This window comes from Eschrichtius robustus, chromosome X (assembly GCF_028021215.1).
Source record: "Eschrichtius robustus isolate mEscRob2 chromosome X, mEscRob2.pri, whole genome shotgun sequence".
NCBI classification, from domain to species: domain Eukaryota; kingdom Metazoa; phylum Chordata; class Mammalia; order Artiodactyla; family Eschrichtiidae; genus Eschrichtius; species Eschrichtius robustus.
The window spans coordinates 105,362,562-105,389,696 of NC_090845.1; the positions used below are offsets into that span (position 1 = coordinate 105,362,562).

Consider the following 27,135-nt stretch of genomic DNA (forward strand, 5'->3'; position numbering starts at 1 on the left):
TTACCTCCTTTCCCCCACAGAGCTGTTGTTCATTTGTTTTTGACAGCTGTGTTCATCTTAAAGCTTTCATGGGCAGATTAGCTCATTGGTCCAGAGTGTGGGCTTTGGATGCCATCCCTGTCCCTTACTCTTCCCGTGAACTTGGGTAAAAGCCACATCGCCTCTCTGAGCCTCACCTTCCTCATCTGTAAGGCACGGGGAGAAGCCTAGTGCCTGGCTCATATCCCCATGGAGAAGACTGAATTGGGTTAATGCAGATACAGAGCCAGGAACAAGGTAAACACTCAATATAAATACTCAGTAAAACCGAGGTACTATTTTTATTCTTGAAGCATCTCTTCAGAATCTACGCGTGGCGTTGAAGGCCTGATTAGAACCATAAAAGCCGGGCCAAGTGTGTTTGTGTGTTTCCTATGATCGCTATAAACACACAAATGAGCTAGCATCGCAAGACCTCAAAAGATCTTCCGTCTCTATAGATAATGGTGATCAGGGATGGTAGGGGAGTGGATCATTCATTCGTTGGGTTAATTTAACAGGCGTTTACCTAGAGGCCACCCTGCGCAGGTACTGCCTATGTCTGTATTCCCAGCCTGCAGAAAACTGGCATCTGCCAAACCTTCTCCTGCACCCTTCCTACCCAGTCTCACTCCCAATCAAGGTGACACTAGGGAATTCTCTGGCGGTCCAGTGGTTAGGACTCCGCGCTTTCACTGCCGAGGGCCTGGGTTCAATCCCTGGTCAGGGAACTAAGATCTCCCAAGCTGTGGGGGGCAGCCAAAAAATAAAAATAAAAATTTAAATTTAAAAAGGTGACACTAAAAGTTGGCTCTTGGGCCGCTGCTGCTCAGCACGCGCTCCCACGGCCTCCCTCTGCTGCTGTCGCTTGCATGCATCTCAATTGCTTTCTGGCCCAGCTGCACTTTTGATTTCCCCGCCCCCGCCCCCAATCAGCACGTGGGAACTGTTTCCCTTCTCTTCCCAAGCAAAATACTAACCTGCTGTCCATTTAGTCGCTTCCCCCATGTCATTGCGGGCTTTCCGAGCAGGTCCTCGGGCACCTCGGCCAGGATGGGGGGGTGACTTGTAGGCTTGCCAAGCCGGGGGCAGCCGCCTGCACCCGTTTGTGTGGACGTCCCCACCACAGAGCCAGGGTGCGTCTCGGCTGTATGAGGATAACTCTTGGGGACCTAGCTCTGCCCAGAGAAACTTGGGCCCTGTGGCTCACAGGACATAAAGGTCCTTTTACTTCAATACCATTGGCTTTTTTTTTTTTTTGGCTTGTTTGACTATTGGGGATTTGCCAAAGGACAAAAGCCTCCTACCACAACTGCCTTCCATGCATGTATGTCCTCAGATGGCTTGGGAAGTGGACCACTTGGTCTTCAGGTTGCGTCCCATATGGCTACAGAAGATAAAAGTTGTTTCCAAATACCAAGTGAAAGGTTTTGAGCTCCTGTTTGCTCCAACTAGCAGACTCTCTTTTTTTGTTTTTGTTTTCTTTCTTTGGTCTCTCCTTTTAAATGCTTTTTTTTTTTTTAATTAAGACTTTGGGGGTTTTTGGGAGCAGTTTTAGGTTCACAGCAAAATTGAGAGGAAGGTGCAGAGATTTCCCACGTACCCCTTCCCCACACGTGCACGGCCTCCTCCCCCATTACCCACAGCCCCCACCAGAGGGGTGCATTTGTTACCAAGGATGAAGCTATATCACCACATCAGAATCACCCAAAGTCTGTAGTTTACCTTAGGGTTCACTCTTGGTGGTGTACATTCTGTGGGTTTGGACAAATGTATAATGATGTATATCCATCATTTCCTCTGTGTCTTTTTGTGGCTTGGTAGCTCATTTCTTTTTCATGCTTAATGATATTGTCTGATACCACAGTTTATTTATCCATTCACATACTGAAGGACATCTTGTTGCTTCTAAGCTTTGGCAATGATAAATAAAGCTGCTTTAAACATCCATGTGCAGGTTTTTGTGAGGACATAAGTTTTTTTTTTTACCTCCTTTAGGTAAGTACTAAGATCTAATCTAATCAGTACAATTGCTGGCTCCTATGGTAAGAATATATTTAGTTTTGTAGGAAACCACCAAACTGCCTTCCAAAGTAACTGTACCATTTTGCATTCCCACCAGCAATGAATGGGAGTTCCTGTCACTCCACATCCTCACCAGCATTTGTTGCTATCAGTGTTCTGGATTTTGGCCATTCTAATTGGTGTGTAGTGGTAATTGGGTTGTTTGTTTTCTTATTGTTGAGTTTTAAGAGTTCTTTGTATGTTTTGGATAACGGTCCTTTATCAGATATGACTTTCGCCAATATTTTCTCCTAGTCTGTGGCTTGTCTTCTCATTGTCTTAATTAATGCTCTTTTAAAATTAATATTCTACCTTTTGCATAGGTAACATATGCATATGATACAAAATCCAAGAGGTACAAAGAGTGTCCATTGAAAAGTAAGCCTTCCCCAACCTTTGTCCCTGGGACTCCCAGTTCACCGCAGAGAAAACACTGGTTGTTTCCAGTTTCTTACCTGGTCGTTCCAAAGGTGGTCCATGCAAAGATACACATAAACGTGCACATTTATGTTCTTTTTGTTTTTAGATAATCAGCAGCATGCTACATATACTCTTCTGCGCTGCTTTTTTCACCTAAAAATGTATCTTGGAGATGGCACCTTATCAGTCCAGATGGAGCTGCCACATATTTTTAAATGGTGACATAGTATTCCATAGTCTGATGTACTGTTTCTTTAACTAGCCCCCTATTGATGGACATTTAGATTATTTCCAATTTGCTGCTGTTACTAACAATGCTGCAACAAAAATCCTCGTAACACATCATTTCCCACAGGGGCAAATATATCTGTAGGATAGATTCCTAGAAATAGGATTGCTTTGGTCGAGGGTATATGAGTTTTACATCTTCATAAATATTGTTTAATTATTTCAGAACTCATGGAAAGAATGAACAACCTAAAATGTTGCCTCTGTTGGAAGGCCTCTATGGAGTTTATCACAGAAACAATCACGCACATTGCTTTGAAGCATTTACCTTTCATTTCTATCAACTGCAAGTTCGTTCCTCCTTTTCTTCAGTATGTATTAAGCACATACTGGATGCCTGGCATATTGGTAGATTTGGGGGCTACAACCACATACAAGATAGATAGACATGGTCACTGCCCTCATGGTATTTATAGTCTGTGAGGTGGGGGAGACATGAAAGAAATAATTATACACTAAATCATTACAAACTGTGTCACGTGCCAGAAAAGAGAAGTACAGGGTGACCAAAAGTGTTTACTAGGCTCCTGACTTAGGCTGGAGATCTGGGAAGACTTCTCTGAAGAAGTGGTGTTTAGTCTGATTAGTAAGAGAGACTTAGCTAGGCAGAGGGAACGGCAGGTTTGAAGTCCTAGGGGCAGGAAGGAGCCTTGAGTAGGACCAACAGCATGGATTAGAGGAGCAAGAAAGGGCCTTCAAGTTCATTTAGTTCCAGTCTCCTTACCTGACGTGTGAGGAAACTAAGGTTCAAAGAACTAAAGGACTTGGTCAAGGTTATGCAGATAGTGGCAGAGTCAGGACTAGGACCCGGCTTTCTCAGATGATGTCTGCTGCAGAATGCTGCATGCCCATCCTGGCAGCTGCAGATCTGAACTAGACGCCATGGGATAGTTGCCTGGGTTTCTGTGGAGGGAGGATTTAACTTCAGAGCCTTGTAGCTAGTAACCTGACATGTTTTGTGTCTCTTTGCTAGGAAGATACGGTTCGGGCAAATGGCGGTCTAGCGTTCTAGTCTACTGGGTTGGTTTAGTCTTCAGCATAATTTTCTCCAAGTTTTGGTTTTTGGTTTTTTTGGGGGGTTTGGGGATTTTTTTTTTTTAAATGAATTTATTTATTTATTTATTTTTGGCTGTGTTGGGTCTTTGTTTCTGTGTGAGGGCTTTCTCCAGTTGCGGCGAGCAGGGGCCACTCTTCATCGCGGTGCGCGGGCCTATCACTGTCGCGGCCTCTTTTGTTGCGGAGCACAGGCTCCAGACGCGCAAGCTCAGTAGTTGTGGCTCACGGGCTTAGTTGCTCCGCGGCATGTGGGATCTTCCCAGACCAGGGCTCGAACCTGTGTCCCCTGCATTGGCAGGCGGATTCTTAACCACTGCGCCACCAGGGAAGCCCGATTTTTTATTTTTATTTTTATTTTTATTTTTTTTTTTTGGCCTTGCTGAGCAGCTTACGGGATCTTAGTTCCCTGACCAGGGATCAAACCTGCACTCTCGGCAGTGAAAGCACAGAGTCCTAACCACCGGACCACCAGGGAATTCCTCTTCTCCAAGTTTAAATACTAAATAATAATGATAATGGTGGTTACTATATGTCAAATGCTGTTCTAAGCACCTTACATATGTTTCATTTAATCTTGACAACAATCCTATAAGGTAGGTGTTATTATTATTGTCCCATTTTACAGATGAGGAAATTGAGGTTCAGGAAGGTCAAGGCATTTGCTCAAAGTCCCAGAGCTAGTGAGTGGCAAAGTGAGGTCTCCATCTAAGCAGTCTGGCCTCAGGACCCATGTGCTTTCCCCAGGCGTTCTCACTGTCAGCAGCTGATTGATGGGCTCAGGTCTCAGCCTGAGCTGCCTTGTGCTATGGAGGGCCTACACCAGTGATCCTCAACCTGTCTGCATATCAGACTCATGTGAGGAGCTTGCCAAAAATGCTGACGTCCAGACCTCACCCTAGGTCAGTTAAATCTCAGTCTCTGGGGGTGGATCCCAATCACTGATGGTTTTGAAAAGCTTCCCTGTTTCGTCTAACATGCAGCTAAAGGTTGAAAAGCACTGCTATATAGCCTTACCGTTCCTTCTTTCTTTGGGGGTATTTTAGTTGGAGCTGCTGTAACAGAAATCCATAGACTTGGTGGCTTAAACAACAAGCACTTATTTCTCACAGTTCTGGAGGCTGGGAAGTCCAAGATCAAGGTGCCAGCAGATTTGGTGTCTGGTGAGAACCCACTTCCAGTTTGCAAATGGCCACTTTTTTGCTGTGTTTCCCCCATGGTGGAGTGAGAGACATTATCTCTCTTGTGTGTCTCCTTATAAGGGCACAAATCCCATTCATGACAGCTCCACCCTCATGACCTAATCACCTCCCAGAGGCCCTCACCTCCAAATACCATCACAGTGGGGGTTAGGGCTTCAACATATGAACTTTGGGGGCGCACAAACATTTAGTCCAAGGGGCAACCAGCAATATGGTTTGCCTTTGTGATCTGGGTATCTGTTTAGTATGACAGTTGTAGAGGTATTTAGTCATACCACACCATGAGCTCCAGTCTTAGCATAAAGAATTCATTTGGTGTGCATGCTGTGGCACCCACATTCAAGGACGATGTGTGGAAACAAGTCTGTCGAGGGCTGAGGTAGTCATCGCAGTCCTGGGCATCAGGAACCAGTGTAGCTTAGTGGGGTAGAGCTTGAATCTGAGTCAAACAGACCCAAATTCAGGTTGATGCTTTTTTTCATACAGTCTGTGATTTGGGAGATTTATCCTGTCTCGGGCTCCATTTTGCCCTCTATAAAATTAGGCTAATAAGATAATACTACCTATTGCATGGGGCTTCTGTGAGGATTAAACGAGCTGGTACATGTCAAATGCTCAGTGTAATGCCTGGCACCTAACACTCTGTAAATATTGGCCATTATTTTACTTCATGGCCGTCCATGTGGCTTACTTGAGCCTGGTCACGGGTAAACAGTTGTATTTGGGAAAAACTACTAGTGACACTGATATTAAGGGGAATTTTGTTTGACATTTAACGAGTGCCCAGTATGTGCAATGAAGGGTATTAGACCCCAAAGAGCTAGGACAGTGAGGAAGGCCTAGTGCCTGCTCCCATGAGCTTGCTGGCTGCCAGCCCAGAGATTGCATCCAGATAACTCATACCAGGTAGCCTGGACCACAGCAGAGGTCTAACCAATAACTAAGGGAGCACAAAACAGGAAAATAACCTCGATTCAAACGAAGAAGCTATAAACTAATTATAAGGCAATCCAGGAAATGTGAACACTGATTAGATACATGATAATATTAAGGAAATATCATAGGTGTAGTAATGGTATCATATATTTCTATATATGTAATATACTTTATTTTATATTTTAGAGAAGAAGCCATTGTATTTTCGAGAAACATAACTAAATTTAAATTAAACAGATAAATTAAAATGATGTCTTGCAAGGGATAGAGATGAAAAAAGATTGTCAATACACTGCTAATTGTTGAAGCTGGGTGGTGGAACTTTCCATTCATTTTACTAGCCTCTCCACTTTTGTATATGTTTGATATTTTCCACAATAAAAAGTGTTATTTTAAAAAAAACAGGGACTTCCCTGGCGGTCCAGTGGTTGGGACTCTGCGCTTCCACTGCAGGGGGCGCGGGTTTGATCCCTGGACGGGGAACTGAGATCCTGCATGCCGCATGGCGCAGCCAAAAAACAAACAAACAAAAAAACACAGAGAGAGGTAAATTTCAAGAAAAGGAGGGAGGGAGACAAAGGAAGAGGGAGCAAGGAAACAAGCAGTTCCAATCGCCGAATCAAGAAGTTTCAAGATGAGGTGGCATCTGACCTGGACCTGGGTGAGGAGGATTTTGCCCATCAGAAAAAGTATACGTAATGTTCAGGAGGTAATGGGTGTGACTGGACGTAGGGCTCCTGGGGTGGGGGTAGGTATTAGTCAAGGTTCTCCAGAGAAACAGAACCCATAGGATGTATATATGTAGAGAGAGAGAGAGATGGATTTTCGTTACTTGGCTCATGTCTGAAATCCGCATGGTAGGCCAGCAGACTGGAGATGTTGCAGTTCAAGTCCAAAGGCAGACTGCAGGCAGAATTCCCTCTTTCTCAGGGCACCTCAGTCTTTTTGCCTCTTAAGGCCTTCAACTAATTGGATGAGGCCCACCCACATTATGAAGGGTAATTTGCTTTACTCAAAGTCTAGTGATTCATTTTTTTTTTAATTGAAATATAGCTGATTTACAATGTTGTGTTAGTTTCAGGTGTACAACAAAGTGATTCCATTTTATATATCTTCTTTTTCAGATTCTTTTTCCTTATAGGTTATTACAAAATATTGAGTATAGTTCCTTGTGCTATACAGTAGCTCCTTGTTGGTTATCTATTTTATACACAGTACTATGTATATGTTAATCCCCAACTCCTAATTTATCATATTAACAAAGTCTAGTGATTTAAATGTTAATCTCATCTACAAAATACCTTTACAGTAACATCCAGACTGGTATTTAACCAAATAGCTGGGTACTGACGGTGGCCTAGCCAAGTTGACACATGAAACTAACCATCACGGGGTGATAGTGGGAAATGATACTGGGAAGACAGGTGGGGGCCAAACTGTAGAGAGTTTCGAATTCTGTTAAGTTTTCTTTGGAAAACACTCCTTCTGGAAGTGTTTCTTTGGAAAATTGGGGGTTGGTGAAGGTTTCGAAGCAAAGCAATGACAGCACCTGATGAGTTTTGAGTGGTACCTGGCCGCTGTGTGCAGGAGGGAGAGGGCAGAGACTGGAGACGGAGGGATGGGTAAGCAAAGTCTCGTCCTCACTCAAGAGAGATGAGAGGTACTGGCAGTGGAACTGAAAAGTGTCTGAAGCATAGAATGTAATGCAGGAAGGAGCAGGAGATCAGACTGAGAAGCAGGCAGAGACCAGGTCATGGAGGGCCTGGTAAGCCAGATGAAAGAGTCTGGACTTCATTCTGAGGGCAACAGGGGCACCCTGAAGAGTTGAAGTCAAGGAGTAACCAGATCAGATCACCCTGGCCGCTCTGTGGGGAATAAGGGCAGGTAGACGAGCTAGCAGCGGTTGTGGTGAAGGTGAAAGATGATGTGGCTTGGACAAGGGCGATGATAGTGGGAAGAAAGAAAAGTGGACAGATTTGGGATACGTTTGGAGCACTAGCTGGTGAGAGATGAGATAGCAGAAGGTGAGGGATGAAGAGAACTTAAGGGTGACTCCAGTTTGGGGCCTGATCAAATAGGTCAATGGCGGTGCCATTTCCTGACATGAGGACAACTAGAGACAGTCAGGGATGGGGTGGAGTTCTGAGTAGGACATATAAAGTTTGAGGTGTTTGTTAGACTTTCGAGTGGAGATGTCAAGTAGATAGTTGGTTACACGATCCTGTGGCTCAGAGGAGAGAGGGGGGCAGAGGAGAACAGAAAGAAGGCCAGTGCAGTTGAAGTGTAGTATGTGAGCAAGAGAGTGACACAAAATGAAACTGAAAATATGTACGGGGGCAGGTCACTCAGGGCCTGAGCCTGAGTCGTGTGCTACAGCCATCTCCTACTGGCTCAGGAGAGCTGATTATTAAATTGCAGCAAATTTGGGAGCTGGCTGACCTCACAGTTGGTAGCCTGCAATCTGCCACGGTGGGAGTACTTACACCATCGAGGTCAGCAAATGCTACAACTCAGGGCTTCCCCCGCCCACAGAACCAGTTGTTAAATATTTATCACTATATTACCACTGCAGCTTACAGACAACAGTGAGAAATTTATATTTTATCCTAAGTGGCTTTAATAAAGCCATTAAAATATTTTAAGCAGGTGAATAAAATGAGTTGATTTTTTTTTTTAATCACTCTAGCCGCTCTATAGAGAGGGAGGGTAAGGAGTTTCAAACCTTTTATGTCCCAAGGAGACTACTAAGGAAGCTGCTGCGGTGGTCCCTGTGAGCACTGATGGTGGCTTGGTGGTGAAGGTGGAGTGAAGGAAAGACATTTGGAAGATTGTTAGGGTCCTAAGATTGACTACAGATGGCCCCCAATTCATCACAAGTTGATTATAACTGACCTGTCATATAACTCATGTATATGAGTTATACATGAGTTAGACACTTGGTTAGTGTCTTCTGTTTTAGTTGTGGTAGGGGCTCTCAGGTTGCAAAATTATTACCTTGACTCATGACTGGGGGCTTTTTGCAGTTTTACCAGAAACCGGCAGAAAATAATAAATCAATAATATTATCTCATAGCAGAATAAGACAGTTAATTTCCTACATGAACACAATCTCCTTTTTTCAACATTTCAGTCTTACAGTAGCAGGAGGAGCTTCAAGTCTTGTGATTAGGCTGATTCTTTCTAAGGGAAAGGAGGCTTAATATCTGTTTGACAGCAGTTCTTTCTCGATGGGATAACAAGGAAAGGAGGCCGAGTCGGAACAGTGCTAAGGTAAACGCTTTAAAATAAGACATTCGCTAAAACCCCCTGACCATTTTGGTTCCTGTAACTCCAGGCTGGAGACTCAGCTTGTTCATTTCATATCCTGTTTCTCATACTCTGGTCTGTGCTTGGTTGTTACTGTACCTCAAAGGGAAGGCCAAACCCCAAAGTTCACCCTTCGCCCTGATGGGGAACAGAAATCCCTTTTCCTACAGAGCTGAACTTCTAGTTGGGGGTAGGAGCAGACCAGTAAAGAAAGTAAATAATTACACCAACTATTAAAAGGCAGGGAAAAGATATAGGCCTGGTCAGAATCAGTTCAGTGAAGTCATGGAGACAGATGCCACAGTGAGTGGGTAGAGCAGTGAGTGGGGAGGTGGGAAGGGTTGTGCCTCAGCAGGTGAATGGATAACCAAACATCCACACAATGCAATACGACTCAGCAATAAAGAAGAAGAAACTAGTGATGAACTCAACATGGTGACTCTCAAAGGCATCGTGCTGAGTGAAAGAAGCCCGTCTCAAAAAAGTTACATGCTGTATGTTTCCATTTATATGACATTCTCAGAGGGCAAAACTATAGGGACAGAACAGATCAGTGGCTGCCCGGGGCTGGGGGTGACCTTGATTATAAAGGGGCAGCACAGGAGAATTCTGGGGGCTGATGGAGCAGTTCTGTATCCTGATTGTGAGGGTGGTCACACAGATCTGTACATGTGTTAAAACTCATACAACTAACTCTACACCAAAACAAGGTAACTTTACTGTATGTTACTTTGGGAATGAGATTGGGCAGTGTCTATAGGACAAAGATTGGAGGAAGGAGTCATTTTTAATTTGGGAGGGACTTGAGTTTATTCCTCTGCTAGGGGGGAAAATCAGGTCTCTTGGGAAAGGTGCCCAAGAGGAATTCAAAGGTGTGAGATCCAGGGCACCAGTGGGAAGAAAAGATGATCTATTTTCCCTACGAACTGGGAGGCAGGGTCGCCTGTCTAGGGCGGAGGACACGGTGTGGCGTGCGGGGCGTTGAGGGGTGTGGTAAGGTTGGGAAGAGCCACTGTGAGGAATGGGAAAGGATGCTTCCAGGGCTCGCTCTCCAGTATGAGGATCCAGCAGAGGTTAGAGACCTCAAAGCTTTGGTGGCACCGACCTGCCCCTTTGTGGATTCATGTTCAGCGGCTTGGAGCAGAGAAGGGGTTGGTGGGGAGGGGGGCGTGGAGATCAGCTGAAAGACAAAGGACTTCGAGACTAGGAACAAAAAGAAGTGCTGGGAGGACAAAAAAGGAGGACCGTGAAGTCAGCAGGGAAGTGGTGGCCTGGGAGACAAGGGAGAGGGCGTGTGACTAGAGGGGTTAGTGATCTGAACGCTGACGGTTAAGAGGCACCAGGGAGCGGGGGAGCTGGGTGGATGAGGACACGGGTCCGAGCAGTTCTCAAGTGTAAGATTTCAGAAGTGGAGACAGAGGACTAATAGGTCACGTAAGGGATTTGATTGATATTTAGAATAATTTCTACATAATAGTAATAGCAGCACTGGCTCATAATTATTGATCCTTTCCATGTGCCTGACACCACTGAGTGCTTTGCATGCACATCTCATTCATTCTCACAGCAGATACTATTCTTATTTTCCAAATAACGAAACTGAGTCTCAAAAAGGTTAGGTGAGTTGCCCAGGGTCACATGGCCAGTAAGTAAGTGAGGCAGCCGTGGGCTAGAACCCAGCCTGTCCGACGCCAGAGTTTATGCTTTTCCGACTCTTATACTCTACTGCCTCTCCCACATGGAAGAGCTTGATTCCATTGCAATAAAATGCTATACTAGCCTCAGCTAGACATTTCAGAAACGAACCAAAGTAGGTGCGTAGCTTGAGGTAAACTTGTCACCATTTCTGAAAGCCAGCTATGAGGGGCTGTCCCCCTCACAGTGAACAAATAGAGTCCATTTGCATATAGATGGTATACTGAACAGTTATTTCATCTGATCGTAAAATTGTTTTTCTAAAGGACAAAAGAGTTACTTTCAAAGACGGGGCATTTTGGTGGTCAGTCAGGATGGTACTGGGGGTGATGATGAAATCCATGGGGTGGCCAAAGGGGTGTAAAGGTGAGGATCACTGAAGCCGAGGTCCAGAAACTAGGTATGGGATGGCCTGTGACTACAGATGCCAAAGTTCCCTACGACGGTGGTGAGTGTGGAAGATGGGGAGCTACCAGGTGTCACAGGCCTCAGTGAATGTGGAAGAGTGGCCAGGAGGCCAGTAGCTCAGAGCAGGGACCAGGAGTGTGGTTCAGTGGCACGAGCCCCAGCTGAGAGCTTTTGGCATGAGAGCAGCAGAGTCAGGGTCTGGGAACAGAAAGAGGGAGCTGGAAGAATGCCCTGCCCTCTGCTCCCCAGCCTGGGACATCTGTGATGTGGGGAGATGAGCAGCCCCCACTTGAGAACTTCACAGAGGAGGAATCAGTTAAGACAAGGAAACAGAAGGCACTTAAAAAAGATGAAGGGCCTGAGAGGTGTCTACCACATCCAAAGGGCATAGTTTGGGAGGCAATGTTAAGTGTGAAGTTGAGTCCATCCCAAATGGCTGCTTCCTTCCAAGAAAAAATAGCCACAAATATGTGAATGGGGTGTCATGGCTTTACTGCATGCAAATATTCATTCTAAGCCCACGGAACAGGTAGAGCCCTGAGGCAACCATTCTTTGTCATCATCTTGGCCAGGACATTGCATCCAGAGCCCAGACTTGAGACCTTGGCTACTTGACTAGAACCGTTATTTCCCAGTGACTAAATCACCTCATCCCATCTTCTGTTTCCTGCCAGGCTCAGAGCCCCTACCTTCCCCACTGTGGAGGAGTAGATGTCCATTTCTCAGGAGCAGTGGACTGCTTCCGGCAGATAGTGAAAGCCCAAGGGGTCCTGGGGCTCTGGAATGGATTGGCAGCCAACTTACTGAAGGTGAGAGGAGTGGTGAGTCTACTGCTTGTCTGCCTCTTTCACTTCTACCCTGTTCTGTGCCTTTGCTGCTCCCCCTACAGTTTGCGTGGAAACATCTCCTCTAGCACAATGCAGGCTGGTTGTCAGCCCTGAAGAGTGGGGACCCTGTGCAGTGTTGGGGCATCTGACACCCCATCCCAGAGGAGCTGAGCATTTAGTGTAAAGGTTCCCAACATGTAGGTTCATGGACTCCAAAGGGAACTTAACCCCCTATCCTAAAATTGTATGCAAAAATATGTCTATATGGGCATCTGTGCATCCCTCTGCGGAGAGGATCCATAACTTTCATCATTTTCCCAAAGAACTCCATGACCAAAAAAAAAAAAAGTTAAGAACTGTGGACTAACCTTGGACTAACCTTGATGCCAAGTGATTCCTGATTCCAATCAAGACAAGCACATGTTGGGAATTCCCCAGCTGTCCAGTGGTTAGGACTCGGTGCTTTCACTGCTGGGCCCAAGTTTGATCCTTGGTTGGGGAACTAAGATCCTGCAAGCCGCGAGGCGCAGCCAAAAAAAGGACAAGCATAAGTTGACAGGCAGTGTCAGGCTGCCTACATGCATATCAACCCAGACCCAGGCTTCCCCAGGGCGTGCCCTTCAATGGTTCTGCCATTCCTCTCCCCAACACTCACTGGGCCAGCTTGCATTTTGCCATCTTCCCTGATTCCAAAAAAGAATGACCATGTTGTATTGTCTACAGCCTTTATCTTAGTTTACCCTGATCCAAGTTGATTGCAGACACACTGATGTTTTAAGATTTTAACATGATTTTCATTTTCTTTTTAAACAGATAGTTCCATATTTTGGAGTTATGTTTGGCACCTTTGAGTTCTGCAAGAGAATCTGTCTTTACCAAAATGGCTACATCATGTCTCCTCTGAGCTATAAATTGACCCCAGGGGTGGATCAGAGTTTGAAGCCCCAGGAATTACGGGAATTAAAGAAGTTTTTCAAAACTGGACAACTAAAGTCTAAAAAACCAACTCTTTAAAACTGAATGGAGCTAGAAGTGCACTGACTGAAGGTGTGTTGCAATCAGAGAGAAATGTAGCCTCAGAATTGTGCACGCGTGGAGTGACAAGAGGGTGCTCCTGTCTGCTGCTCTTGGAAATGAGAAGATTCGGCCATACCTGAGCTCCAAACTGATGGCCCTGTAAACACCTACGCCACCGAGGGTTTCCCAACATGACCGTCGCACAATGGCATTCCACCAGATTTTACAACAAAACCTAGCAGTAGTGAAATGTGCAATCTACACTCTGAATGTAAGTAGGCAATTTACACAACACCAAAGGAAGGGCATTGCCATGACTCTTCAGAGCAACATGTAGTTGAAGTGGCTGGGCAGATACCACGCCGGGAGCTCCGCCACAGGCTCACAGCTTACACCAACCCACAGCAGCCTAGTTTCACCCAGATTCACTCCAGGCTTCCTGGAGTGAATTCCTGATACAGTCCTGGAACTCATAATCTTTGCTGACTTCTGAGTGCACACACCATGGTGTAAATTATGCCTTATCAGAAACTAAATGAAAACATTTAACATTTAAAAGTTACCACTGTCGAGGAGGAAAACAAGATGGCGGAGTAGAAGGACTTGCTCTCACTCCCTCTTGCGAGAACACCAGAATCACAACAAGCTGCTGGACAGTCATCGACAGGAAGACACTGGAACTCACCAAAAAAGATACCCCACATCCAAAGACAAAGGAGAAGCCACAATGAGATGGTAAGAGGGGCACAATCACAGTAAAATCAAATCCCATAACTGGTGGGTGGGTGACTCACAGACTGGTGAACACTTATACCACAGAAGTCCACCCACTGGAGTGGAGGTTCTGAGCCCCACATCAAGCTTCCCAACCTGAGGGTCCGGCAATGGGAGGAGGAATTCCTAGAGAATCAGACTTTGAAGCCTAGTGGGAATTGGTTGCAGGACTTCGACAGGACTGGGAGAAACAGAGACTCCACTCTTGGAGGGCACACACAAAGTAGTGTGTGAATCGGGACCCAGGGGAAGGAGCAGTGACCCCGGGAGAGACTGAACCAGACCTACCTGCTAGTGTTGGAGGGTCTCCTGCAGAGGCGGAGGGTGGCTCTGTTTCACCGTGGGGACAAGGACACTGGCAGGAGAAGTTCTGGGAAGTACTCCTTGGTGTGAGCCCTCCCAGAGTCTGTCATTAGCCCCACCAAAGAGCCCAGGTAGGCTCCAGTGTTGGGTTGCCTCAGGCCAAACAACCAACAGGGAGGGAACCCAGCCCCACCGATCAACAGTCAAGTGGATTAAAGTTTTACTGAGCTCTGCTCACCAGAGCAACAGTCAGCTCTACCCACCACCAGTCCCTCCCATCAAGCCTCTTAGATAGCCTCATCCACCAGACGGCAGACAGCAGAAGCAAGAAGAACTACAATCCTGCAGCCTGTGGAACAAAAACCACATTCACAGAAAGACAGACAAGATGAAAAGGCAGAGGGCTATATACCAGATGAAGGAACAAGATAAAACCCCAGAAAAACAATGAAATGAAGTGGAGATAGGCAATCTTCCAGAAAAAGAATTCAGAATAATGATAGTGAAGATGATCCAGGACCTCGGAAAAAGAATGGAGGCAAAGATGGAGAAGATGCAAGAAATGAAATTCAACAAAGACCTAGAAGAATTAAAAACAAACAAACAGAGATGAACCATACAATAACTGAAATGAAAAATACACTAGAAGGAATCAATAGCAGAATAACTGAGGCAGAAGAACGGATGAGTGACCTGGAAGACAGAATGGTGGAATTCACTGCTGCGGAACAGAATAAAGAAAAAAGAATGAAAAGAAATGAAGACAGCCTAAGAGACCTCTGGGACAACATTAAACGCAACAACATTCGCATTATAGGGGTCCCAGAAGGAGAAGAGAGAGAGAAAGGACCAGAGATAATATTTGAAGAGATTATAGTCAAAAACTTCCCTAACATGGGAAAGGAAATAGCCACCCAAGTCCAGGAAGGGCAGAGAGTCCCATACAGGATAAACCCAAGGAGAAACACACCGAGACACATAGTAATCAACTTGGCAAAAATTAAAGACAAAGAAAAATTATTGAAAACAGCAAGGGAAAAACGACAAATAACATACAAGGGAACTCCCATAAGGTTAACAGCTGATTTCTCAGCAGAAACTCTACAAGCCAGAAGGGAGTGGCATGATATACTTAAAGTGATGAAAGGGAAGAACCTACAACCAAGATTACTCTACCCGGCAAGGATCTCATTCAGATTCGACAGAGAAATCAAAAGCTTTACAGACAAGCAAAAGCTAAGAGAATTCAGCACCACCAAACCAGCTCTACAACAAATGCTAAAGGAACTTCTCTAAGTGGGAAACACAAGAGAAGAAAAGGACCTACAAAAACAAACCCATAAAAATTAAGAAAACAGTAATAGGAACATACATATTGATAATTACCTTAAACATGAATGGATTAAATGCTCCAACCAAAAGACACAGGCTCGCTGAATGGATACAAAAACAAGACCCATATATATGCTGTCTACAAGAGACCCACTTCAGACCTAGGGACACATACAGACTGAAAGTGAGGGGATGGAAAAAGATATTCCATGCAAATGGAAATCAAAAGAAAGCTGGAGTAGCAATACTCATATCAGGTAAAATAGATTTTAAAATAAAGAATGTTGCAAGAGACAAGGAAGGACACTACATAATGATCAATCCAAGAAGAAGATATAAGAATTATAAATATATATGCACCCAACATAGAAGCAACTCAATACATAAGGCAACTGCTAACAGCTATAAAAGAGGAAATCAACAGTAACACAATAATAGTGGGAGACTTTAACACCTCACTTACACCAATGGACAGGTCATCCAAAATGAAAATAAATAAGGAAACAGAAGCTTTAAATGACACAATAGACCAGATAGATTTAATTGATATTTATAGGACATTCCATCCAAAAACAGCAGATTACACTTTCTTCTCAAGTGCGCATGGAACATTCTCTGAGATAGATCACATCTTGGGTCACAAATCAAGCCTCAGTAAATTTCAGAAAATTGAAATCATATCAAGCATGTTTTCTGACCACAATGCTATGAGATTAGAAATCAATTACAAGGAAAAAAACGTAAAAAACACAAATACATGGAGACTAAACAATATGTTAGTAAATAACCAAGAGATCACTGAAGAAATCAGAGAGGAAATCAAAAAATACCTAAAGACAAATGACAATGAAAACATAACGATCCAAAACCTCTGGGATGCAGCAAAGGCAGTGCTAAGAGGGAAGTTTATAGCAATACAAGCCTACCTCAAGAAACAAGAAAAATCTCAAATAAAGAATCTAACCTTACACCTAAAGGAACTACAGAAAGAAGAACAAACAAAACCCAAAGTTAGTAGAAGAAAAGAAATCATAAAGATCAGAGCAGAAATAAATGGAATAGAAACAAAGAAAACAATAGCAAAGATCAATAAAATTAAAAGCTGGTTCTTTGAGAAGATAAACAAAATTGATAAACCATTAGCCAGACTCATCAAGAAAAAGAGGGAGAGGACTCAAATCAATAAAATCAGAAATGAAAAAGGAGAAGTTACCACAGACACTGCAGAAATACAAAGCATCCTAAGAGACTACTACAAGCAACCATATGCCAATAAAATGGACAACCTGGAAGAAATGGACAAATTCTTAGAAAGGTATAACCTTCCAAGACTGAACCAGGAAGAAACAGAAAATATGGACAGACAATCACAAGTAATGAAATTGAAACTGTGATTAAAAATCTTCCAACAAACAAAAGTCCAGGACCAGATGGCTTCACAGGTGAATTCTATCAAATATTTAGAGAAGAGCTAACACCCATCCTTCTCAAACTCTTCCAAAAAATTGCAGAGGAAGGAACACTCCCAAACTCATTCGATGAGGCCAGCATCACCCTGATACTAAAACCAGACAAAGACACTACAAAAAAAGAAAATTACAGACCAGTATCACTGATGAATATACATGCAAAAATCCTCAACAAAATACTAGCAAACAGAATCCAACAACACATTAAAAGGATCATACACCACGATCAAGTGAGATTTATCTCAGGGATGCAAGGATTCTTCAGTATACGCAAATCAATCAATGTGATACACCATATTAACAAATTGAAGAATAAAAACCATATGATCATCTCAATAGATGCAGAAAAAGCTTTTGACAAAATTCAACACCCATTTATGATAAAAACTCTCCAGAAAGTGGGCATAGAGGGAACCTACCTCAACATAATAAAGGCCATATACGACAAACCCACAGCAAACATCATTCTCAATGGTGAAAAACTGAAAGCATTTCCTCGAAGATCAGGAACGAGACAAGGATGTCCACTCTCACCACTGTTATGCGACATAGTTTTGGAAGTCCTAGCCACGGCAATCAGAGAAGAAAAATAAAGAAAAGGAATACAAATTGGAAAAGAAGAAGTAAAACTGTCACTGTTTGCAGATGACATGATACTATACGTAGAGAATCCTAAAAATGCCACCAGAAAACTTCTAGAGCTAATCAATGAATTTGGTAAAGTTGCAGGATACAAAATTAATGCACAGAAATCTCTTCCATTCCTACACACTAATGATGAAAAATCTGAAAGAGAAATTATGGAAACACTCCCATTTACCATTGCAACAAAAAGAATAAAATACCTAGGAATAAACCTACCTAGGGAGACAAAAGACCCATATGCAGAAAACTATAAGACACTGATGAAAGAAATTAAAGATGAGACTAACAGATGGAGAGATATACCATGTTCTTGGATTGGAAGAATCAATATTGTGGAAATGACTACACTACCCAAAGCAATCTACAGATTCAATGCAATCCCTATCAAATTACCAATGGCATTTTTTACGGAACTAGAACAAATCATCTTAAAATTTGCATGGAGACACAAAAGACCCTGAATAGCCAAAGCAGTCTTGAGGGAAAAAAACAGAGCTGGAGGAATCAGACTCCCTGACTTCAGACTATACTACAAAGCTACATTAATCAAGACAATATGGTACTGGCACAAAAACAGAAATATAGATCAATGGAACAGGATAGAAAGCCCAGAGATAAACCCACGCACCTATGGTCAACTAATCTATGACAAAGGAGGCAAAGATATACAATGGAGAAAAGACAGTCTCTTCAATAAGTAGTGCTGGGAAAACTGGACAGCACATGTAAAAGTATGAAATTAGAACACTCCCTAACACCATACACAAAAATAAACTCAAAATGGATTCGAGACCTAAATGTAAGACTGGACACTATAAAACTCTTAGAGGAAAACATAGGAAGAACACTCTTTGACATAAATCACAGCAAGATCTTTTTTGATCCACCTCCTAGAGTAATGGAAATAAAAACAAAAATAAACAAATGGGACCTAATGAAACTTCAAAGCTTTTGCACAGCAAAGGAAACCATAAACAAGACGAAAAGACAACCCTCAGAACGGGAGAAAATATTTGCAAACGAATCAACGGATAAAGGATTAATCTCCAAAATATATAAACAACGCATGCAGCTCAATATTAAAGAAACAAACAACCCAATCCAAAACTGGGCAGAAGACCTAAATAGACATTTCTCCAAAGAAGACATACAGATGGCCAAGAAGCACATGAAAAGCTGCCCAACATCACTAATTATTAGAGAAATGCAAATCAAAACTACAATGAGGTATCACCTCACACCAGTTAGAATGGGTATCATCAGAAAATCTACAAACAACAAATGCTGGAGAGGGTGTAGAGAAAAGGGAACCCTCTTGGTACTGTTGGTGGGAATGTAAATTGATACAGCCACTATGGAGAACAGTATGGAGGTTCCTTAAAAAAGTAAAAATAGAATTACGTATGATCCAGTAATCCCACTACTGGGCATATACCCAGAGAAAACCATAATTCAAAAAGACACATGCACCCCAATGTTCATTGCAGCACTATTTACAATAGCCAGGTCATGGAAGCAACCTAAACGCCCATCGACAGACGAATGGATAAAGAAGTAGTGGTACATATATACAATGGAATATTACTCAGCCATAAAAAGGAACGAAATTGAGTCATTTGTTGAGACGTGGATGGATCTAGAGACTGTCATACAGAGTGAAGTAAGTCAGAAAGAGAAAAACAAATATCGTATATTAACGCATGTATGTGGAACCCAGAAAAATGGTACAGATGAACCGGTTTGCAGGGCAGAAGTTGAGACACAGATGTAGAGAACAAACGTATGGACACCAAGGGGGGAAAACCACGGTGGGGTGGGGATGGTGGTGTGCTGAATTGGGTGATTGGGATTGACATGTATACACTGATGTGTATAAAATTGATGACTAATAAGAACCTGCAGTATAAAAAAACAAACAAACCAAAAAAACAACTAATACTAAACTTTCTTTGGGTTATTTGTATGGAAATATGTTAATGTAAATGTTTCAGACATTACATGAAATTTCTAAAAATCTTACATGTTCTGGTATAATGTTATAAGTCATAATTCTAGTTATTACCTTAATATGTATATCTCAGAAATAACTAAATTTCCTTGTCAATTGCATTATTATGAACTTTCATCAGATCTTTAACCGTGGTCATTTTTAAGTCTTCTGTCATTTACAGACAGTTCTGGGTGTACTCTGATGCTTTTGCAAAAATGTTCCTATAAAAGGGTTTCATCTTCAAGGAATTCATGGAAAAGACTGACAAGTACAGGTTTCTGGTAACTGACTATACTGCTGAACTGAATGAATAAGCATTTTCAGAACTCTAATGGAAAACTGATGAATTCATAAAAGTGCTAACAAAAGATCAAGATGAAAAAAAAATTAATTACATGGGACTGAGTGAACTGATGAGGATGATTATAAATTTTGTGACTTTCTGTTTGAATAAAAAAAAAATCCCACAAGGACTCAGAGGCAAAAAATATACAAATCAGTTTTCACTGCAAAGTAAAGGAGCTGTTACAGTGGAGGATTACTGGACTGAATGTCAATATTATGACATAGTATGAGTGTGTTTCGTGTGTGGTAATTGAAATCACTGTTGCTTTTGTTGTGGTCATCCATTTACAATGCTTGGTGTCAGTTTATCTCTTGTAAAAATAAAATACAGTGTGTGTGTGTGTGAAAAAATAAAAATAAAAAATAAAAATGCGGAAACTGAGAAAAAAAATAAATTACAAAAAAACAAAAAACAAAAGTTACCACTGTCATAGTAGAACCATCCTTCTTTATTTAATTTGAAGCATCCTAGGCTTAGAATCTTGTGTTTCTGGAAGGTAGTTTATACCATGACTGCTTCATCATGCCCCAGAAGACCTTCTTTCAGTTGAAGTCATGTATAGTTCAAGTGGCCTGAATTCTCTGCCTTTTTTACTTGCTTTACAAGCCTACCCTGAAAATAAATTATTTAGTCAACTTATTCTCACAACATGTCCCAGTTGCCTAGAAAGGATCAAATAGAACATTGGACGTACACACACACACACACACACACACAAACACACACACACAAAATGTAACTAAACAAAAAACACTTCAGTCTAATCATCTCTCCTAGATTTTTTAAAATCAAATTTCGGGTTTATTCCACCTTGGGGATTCTATGTCAAGTTTATGTAACTGTACCTTTTGAATAGTGCCTACCTATGCATTAAAAAACTATCTAATATTAAGTTGTTAATTTATACACAGAGAGAGAGAGACTTGCAGTATGTTGAAAGTATTTTTCCCTATTAAATTTATTTTCCAAAGAAAAATGATGTTGGTCATTTATTACTAATCTGAGTTGTAAAACTATGGCTATCTATATATACTGGCCAAAACCTTTAAACTCTCAGAAACCTGTCCTATTGAAATATATCAAAATAACTCATTTTTCCAACCGCTGGGCAGACTGTGTTTTATGGGGAAGAGCAGTTAATACACACATGAAAATCTCATCTGTAACCCAGTCTGTTAGAGTTTAGAGGGTAGCAAATTCTTAACCCAGAGTGAATCGCTCATGTTAATTACTCTTGATTTTCCTTGAGGTGAACAACTTCTTAAAAAATTCTGAAAGCTGCAAAAAATTATTTTAAAACTCTAGTTCTGTTCTTGAAATGAACTTCCAGCTCTTTGCATTTTCTCAGAGGTATGAAGGAAGTGTTCTGCTTTTCCACCTTATGGCTGGCAGTGGGCACCACCAAACTGGGCTAAGTACTTTAGGATTGTAAAGATGTGTGATGCAATATATATTTTTTTTAATTTTTAAAATAAATTTATTTATTTTATTTATTTATTTTTCGCTGCGTTGGGTCTTGGTTGCTGCACGCAGGATTTTTCTAGTTGCGGCGAGCGGGGGCTACTCTTCGTTGCGGTGCGTGGGCTTCTCATTGCAGTGGCTTCTCTTGTTGCAGAGCACGGGCTCTAGGCACGTGGGCTTCAGTAGTTGTGGCTCACAGGCTCTAGAGCGCAGGCTCAGTAGTTGTAGCACATGGGCTTAGTTGCTCCGCGGCATATGGGGTCTTCCCGGACCAGGGCTCGAACCCGTGTCCCCTGCATTGGCAGGCAGATTCTTAACCACTGTGCCACCAGGGAAGCCCAGTATTTTTCTTAGTATTAATAAAATCTAACATGTATTGAATGCTTACTATGTACTAGACTGTTTATGCATATATTATCTCATTTAATTGTCCTTATAGTCCTTCAAGGTACAGGTACCATTATCATTCCCATTTTACACCTGAAGTCATGGAAGTCTCGAGAGGTTAAGCAACTTACCCAAGGCCTGACAGCAAGTGGCAGAGCCAGTATCTGAACTCTAGCAGTTTGGCTGCAGAGCCCACCCTTTTGACCACTGGGCCAAATTACCTCTCTCTTACTTTGTCCCAGATTCCCAAACTCAGATGCTCAATCCATTCAATCTTATACATACAAAGGAATAGAGCCACAGAATCTTAGAATTAGATGGGTGCAGAACTCTCTTCCCAGCCAACACAGTAATCTCGTCTACAGTGTCCCTAACAAGTGGCCATTTTACCCCAACTCTTAACATTTCCAGTGACAAGAAGTTCCCCACATCGTAAAACAACCCATTCCACCTTTAGGTCGCTCTTTTGTTTGTTTGTCTGTTTTGTTTTGTTTTTTTGCCACACCATGCGGCTTGCAGGATCTTGGTTCCCCAACCAGGGATTGTGCCCAGGGCCCCAGCAGAGAAAGCACAGAGTCCTAACCACTGGACCACCAGGGAATTCCCAAGCAGCTCATATTTTAGAAAGTTGTTTCTTGTTCAGCTGAAGTCTACCTTCGTGACACTTCTACCAGCTGGTGTTGATTCCATATAGAATGTCTTATTCTCTTCCACCTGACAGCCCTTCAATTATGCAAACAGTCATGATGGCCCTCCTTCACCCAAAGCTCTTCCCCAGTTAAATCTCTCTCATTCATTCAGCCATTTCTCATATGACATGATTTGCAGGTACTTCACTTTCCTGACTGCATTCTTTGAATATGTTCCAGTTTGTTAATGTCCTCTTAAACATGGCATCCAGAAGTAAGCACAAAGCTCTATGGGCAGAGAATGGACTTGAGGACACGGGGAGGGGGAAGGGTAAGCTGGGACGAAGTGAGAGAGTAGCATGGACATACATACACTACCAAATGTAAAATAGGTAGCTAGTGGGAAGCAGCCACATAGCACAGGGAGATCAGCTCGGTGCTTTGTGACCACCTAGAGGGGTGGGATAGGGAGGGTGGGAGGGAGACGAAAGAGGGAGGAGATATGGGGATATATGTATATGTACAGCTGATTCACTTTGTTATAAAGCAGAAACTAACACACCATTGTAAAGCAATTATACTCCAATAAAGATGTTTAAAAATATATATACAAAAAAAAAATATATATATATATACAATAAAATAAAATGGATAACCAACAAGGACCTACTGTATAGCACAGGGAAGTCTGCTCAATAGTCTGTAACAAACTAACTGGGAAAAAAATTTGAAAAAGAATAGATACATGTATATGTATAACTGAATCACTTTGTTGTACACCTGAAACTAACACAACATTGTTAATCAACTGTACTCCAATATAAAATAAAAAGTTAAAAAAACAAAAACTTGGGGGGGGAAAAAAAAAGCTCTATGGGTGGACCAGCAGAGGCCCCAATGGGACTAAAAGTCCCCCGATCTGTTCATGACCATCATCTTGACCCAACTCAAGACTCATTAGCATTTTTTGGCATTGCCAACTCACAGTCAAGTAAGACCCTCAGTTCTTTTTCACACATGCTCTAGCTCCTTATCCTTAAATGTCCTGCACTAAATAGAGCATTAGAAACTTTTATTGTGGTCCTTCCCATTTTCTAAGCCTGAGTTTATTCTGGACTTTAGCCCTTCTGACTCAGTTCCTAGAGGTTTGTGATACTCTTTGGTCTTTGCCCTTGGAAGTCTAGCCCTCACTGTGTCATCTATATATGTACTTTAAACATTTGAGCTCATCAGAGGATAACCTGGAAGGGCATTTAATTTATTAGATATCTCTCCCTTTTGAATTTCTCACTGGAATTTTTCCAAATTGTACAGGTCTGAATTTTATCTTGGGAATCTCTCACCCTCCTGAGCTATCTTTCTGTTTGGAGCTTGGCCAAGAGATCATATTTACCTTTTCTCTGGTCCTTCTGAAGTCTAACACACACACACTCCACAGGTTAGTTAACCTATCTGACTATGCCGAGCATTCTTTTGTTTGACAGATCCAGACCAGTCAGTCTTGGTCAGTTCCCTTAGATTCTTGTCACTTTTACTTTGCTAACCAGATCTTCCTTATTTATTATCAGGATTAAGCCTAGTTTAGCAATTTACCTCATTGCTCTTCAGTGTTCTGAGAAGTGTAATTATCAGCAAGAGAGTAAAGAATTTATCCAGTGTGTTGCTATCAGAATAATGAAACCTACAGCAGATATTCAGATGGCTTTTGTCCCTGATCAACATTTCTAGTCTAGGTGATGGCTTTATGAAGTACTATTCATAGCTTTTATCTATCTAGGCAATCTCTAGGTATGCTTCCACAATGACAATCACTTTCATCTCTCCCTTTCATTTTCATGGAATGCTTTTCACCCTCCCACCAGTGAATTGTTCTCCTTCTATATGGTATCTCTCTGAACCAGGTTTACCCTTCCTTTTCCTGATGCCAGTCAGAAGTCCCATTCCATCAAGTTTGAACAATACCTATAAAGTTGTGTTTTCTTGCTTGTATTGACATTTTACATTCACTTTATTACCCATACTCTGGGTGTGTTAGTACATAGATAACTGAGGCCTGAAGTATCATTTCTGACCCTCTTCCTTGTTTTTTCTGAGAGTTACTAGGCACTGCCTTAGCTTTAGTTTCTCTTTCTTAATTATACATGTATTCTACACAACTTCCAGAACACAACAGTTACTAACACAGAGCTCCCACTATGTCTCACTGGAGGAATTTGTTTTTGATGAATTGACTAGCCATATATCATTATCAACATCATTATCATTGACATTAGTCTCTATTTCCCTGGACTCTTGCTACTGGTTTCTTTTTTTTTTTCCTTTTTTTTCTTTTGACTTTTTCATTTTTTTAACTTTCAGAAATAAAAATGTTGCCCCCAAAAAACCAGTATAAAGAATTTCCATGTATCCTTCACTCAGCTGCTCCAAATGTTAACATCTTACGTAACCGCTGTAACTAAAAGTACTATTGGTAGACTATTATTAACTAATCTACAGATATGTATCCAAATTTCAATAGTACCATCAATGTCCTTTTTCTGGTCCAGGATCCAATCCAGGATCACACATTGCATTAACCTGTCATTCTCCTTAGTCTCCTTTAATCTGTGACAGTTCCTCAGTCTTTGTCTTTCATGACCTTGACACTTTTGAGAACATCTGACTCCTTGAGGTACACCTGGTCATTGGCAACCAGGAGAGCTCCAGCTCACAGCAGATTTAGCAAAATACCAAGTCATGACATGGACTCGCTTTTAAATGTATTTCATCTTCAGTAAAACTACACTTAAGCACCCAAAGACTGAAAAGGGACAAATTCTATGTAATTATTTGATCATCTTTTTGTGGAGAGAGAGAAATCTAACAGAACAATAAATGTGGAGGTGCTTGAAACAGTAAAAGACCTTTGGACTAGAATATGGTAGGGACGTCATGCTCAAAGGGAGTAGCAGATGTGGCCAATGAAAGGTAGAAAAAGGTACATAAGTGATGGTAAGGTGGGTCAGAGTAATTAATATTTGAATAAAAATGCATTCATCAGAATGTCAAGAGTTCAGACTAGAAAGGTTTTGAATTGTATTTTGAAATGCATTCTAAAACCCACCTCCCTCTAAACAAAATGCTCCAGAGATTTTTTGTTTTAGCTGTTCATTCTCTCACCAGTAGAGGTAGAGGATTGGCTACCGCTTTCAGAGAACACACTCTGTCACTGAAATTGCACAGCAAGGTCATTTCTGTATCCAGCTGCATTTCTATTATAATCAGCTAACAAGAGCATAGCGGCCTCTCGAGAATACAGGTCAAAGATAGCCCCCAGGATCAACAAAGCTGGAGTGAAAATTTCTCTTCTTTGAACACTTGCTGTGTGTGCTCAACACTTCAGATTGCTGGGGTTCTTGGGAAGACTAAGAAATTGCAAAGTATACTTAGAGGAAGGACCTGACATTCCTGGAGGAATCCTAGAATTGGGTCCTTTAACGGGCAGATCTGGAGAAGGTGGGAGAGGGCAAGATAGTAAAGTGAGGGGTATGCCACCTATGTTTCCAGTGTGCTGGGTACCTAGGGCTCAGCTGCAGTTGGAGTTTTCAACAGTTATCCTTACTTTTATAAACATGGTTGTCATTACTTACACAGGATTTGTGATGACACTCTCAGCTCCTGTTCTGAATCTGAGGGAGTGTACTCAAGCTAACAAGTAGGTTTTTAAGGACATGTGTGGCAAATGCTCCCCCAGTGCAGAGATTAAGGGACTCAGTAAGCACTTGTCCCTTGACACAATGGGTGTCAATCTAGTTCTACTGATTCCTCTAAACCTTTCTGGAGTTCAGGAATCTACTCAATTCAAGAGCACTTTACCTGGGGTCCAGGACCCCAAATACCAATCTAATTCACACAACCTCTTAACCTTAACGGTATAACCTCTATCTTTGGCTTCTGGCTAAAATAATTTCCCCACCCCCTACCGAGTTCTTTGGACTCTCCTCTGCCAATTCCCGGCAAGATCTCTGTTAAACTGCATTTGCAAACCGGGGTCTGGGGCACGCTGACAGTGTCCCAGCTCTGCTGTTCCCCAGTTTCCTCTATAGCTTCACCCGTCAAGCTCCAGGGCAGTGCTAGGTCTAGGGTGAGAACAGTGAGGCACTTGCCTTGGCACCAAATGTAAGCGGGAGCTAAACAGCTCAGTAATCAAGACGAATGATTATTTTAATGCACTATTTTTAAATATCAAAAGGAATACAAAAATCCATGATGAACAACGTTTCGAAATTTATAATAAAGACAGGCTCCCATCTTGCACTTGTAGGGTCCTGCCTCACTTGCCTCACCCTCATTCCAGCCCTGGGGCTCCAAGTAAACTTTATTTACAAAAACAGGCGACCGGCCAGAGCGCCATACTTTGCCTACACGAATCTTTTTTTAAAATATTGCATTAAATATTATTTGTCTTGACTACCAAGTTTGGGAGGGGTATGTTTGTCTGGTCTTTGGAGTCCCCTTAAATATCGCGCCTCACCCTTGTCCAGGCGGGTCGTGACCTCTCGCTCCCTCCGCGCCCCCAGGCCTCC

The 27,135-nt window shown here is 42.3% G+C and overlaps 1 protein-coding gene across 2 annotated transcripts in view; it reads left to right on the forward strand.

Annotated features, from left to right (window-relative positions):
* The window catches only part of SLC25A43 (solute carrier family 25 member 43), a 38,326-nt gene extending 20,924 nt beyond the window's left edge, over positions 1-17,402 (forward strand). Inside the window, exons 4-5 of one of the 2 annotated variants that reach the window (XM_068533612.1) lie at positions 12,065-12,211; positions 13,031-17,402. In XM_068533612.1, coding sequence (XP_068389713.1) covers positions 12,065-12,211; positions 13,031-13,231 — 348 coding nt within the window. In that variant the 3' untranslated portion in view covers positions 13,232-17,402. The remainder of the gene's footprint in view (positions 1-12,064; positions 12,212-13,030) is intronic. The other variant, XM_068533614.1, reaches the window with a different exon arrangement.
* The last annotated feature ends 9,733 nt before the right edge of the window (positions 17,403-27,135 follow it).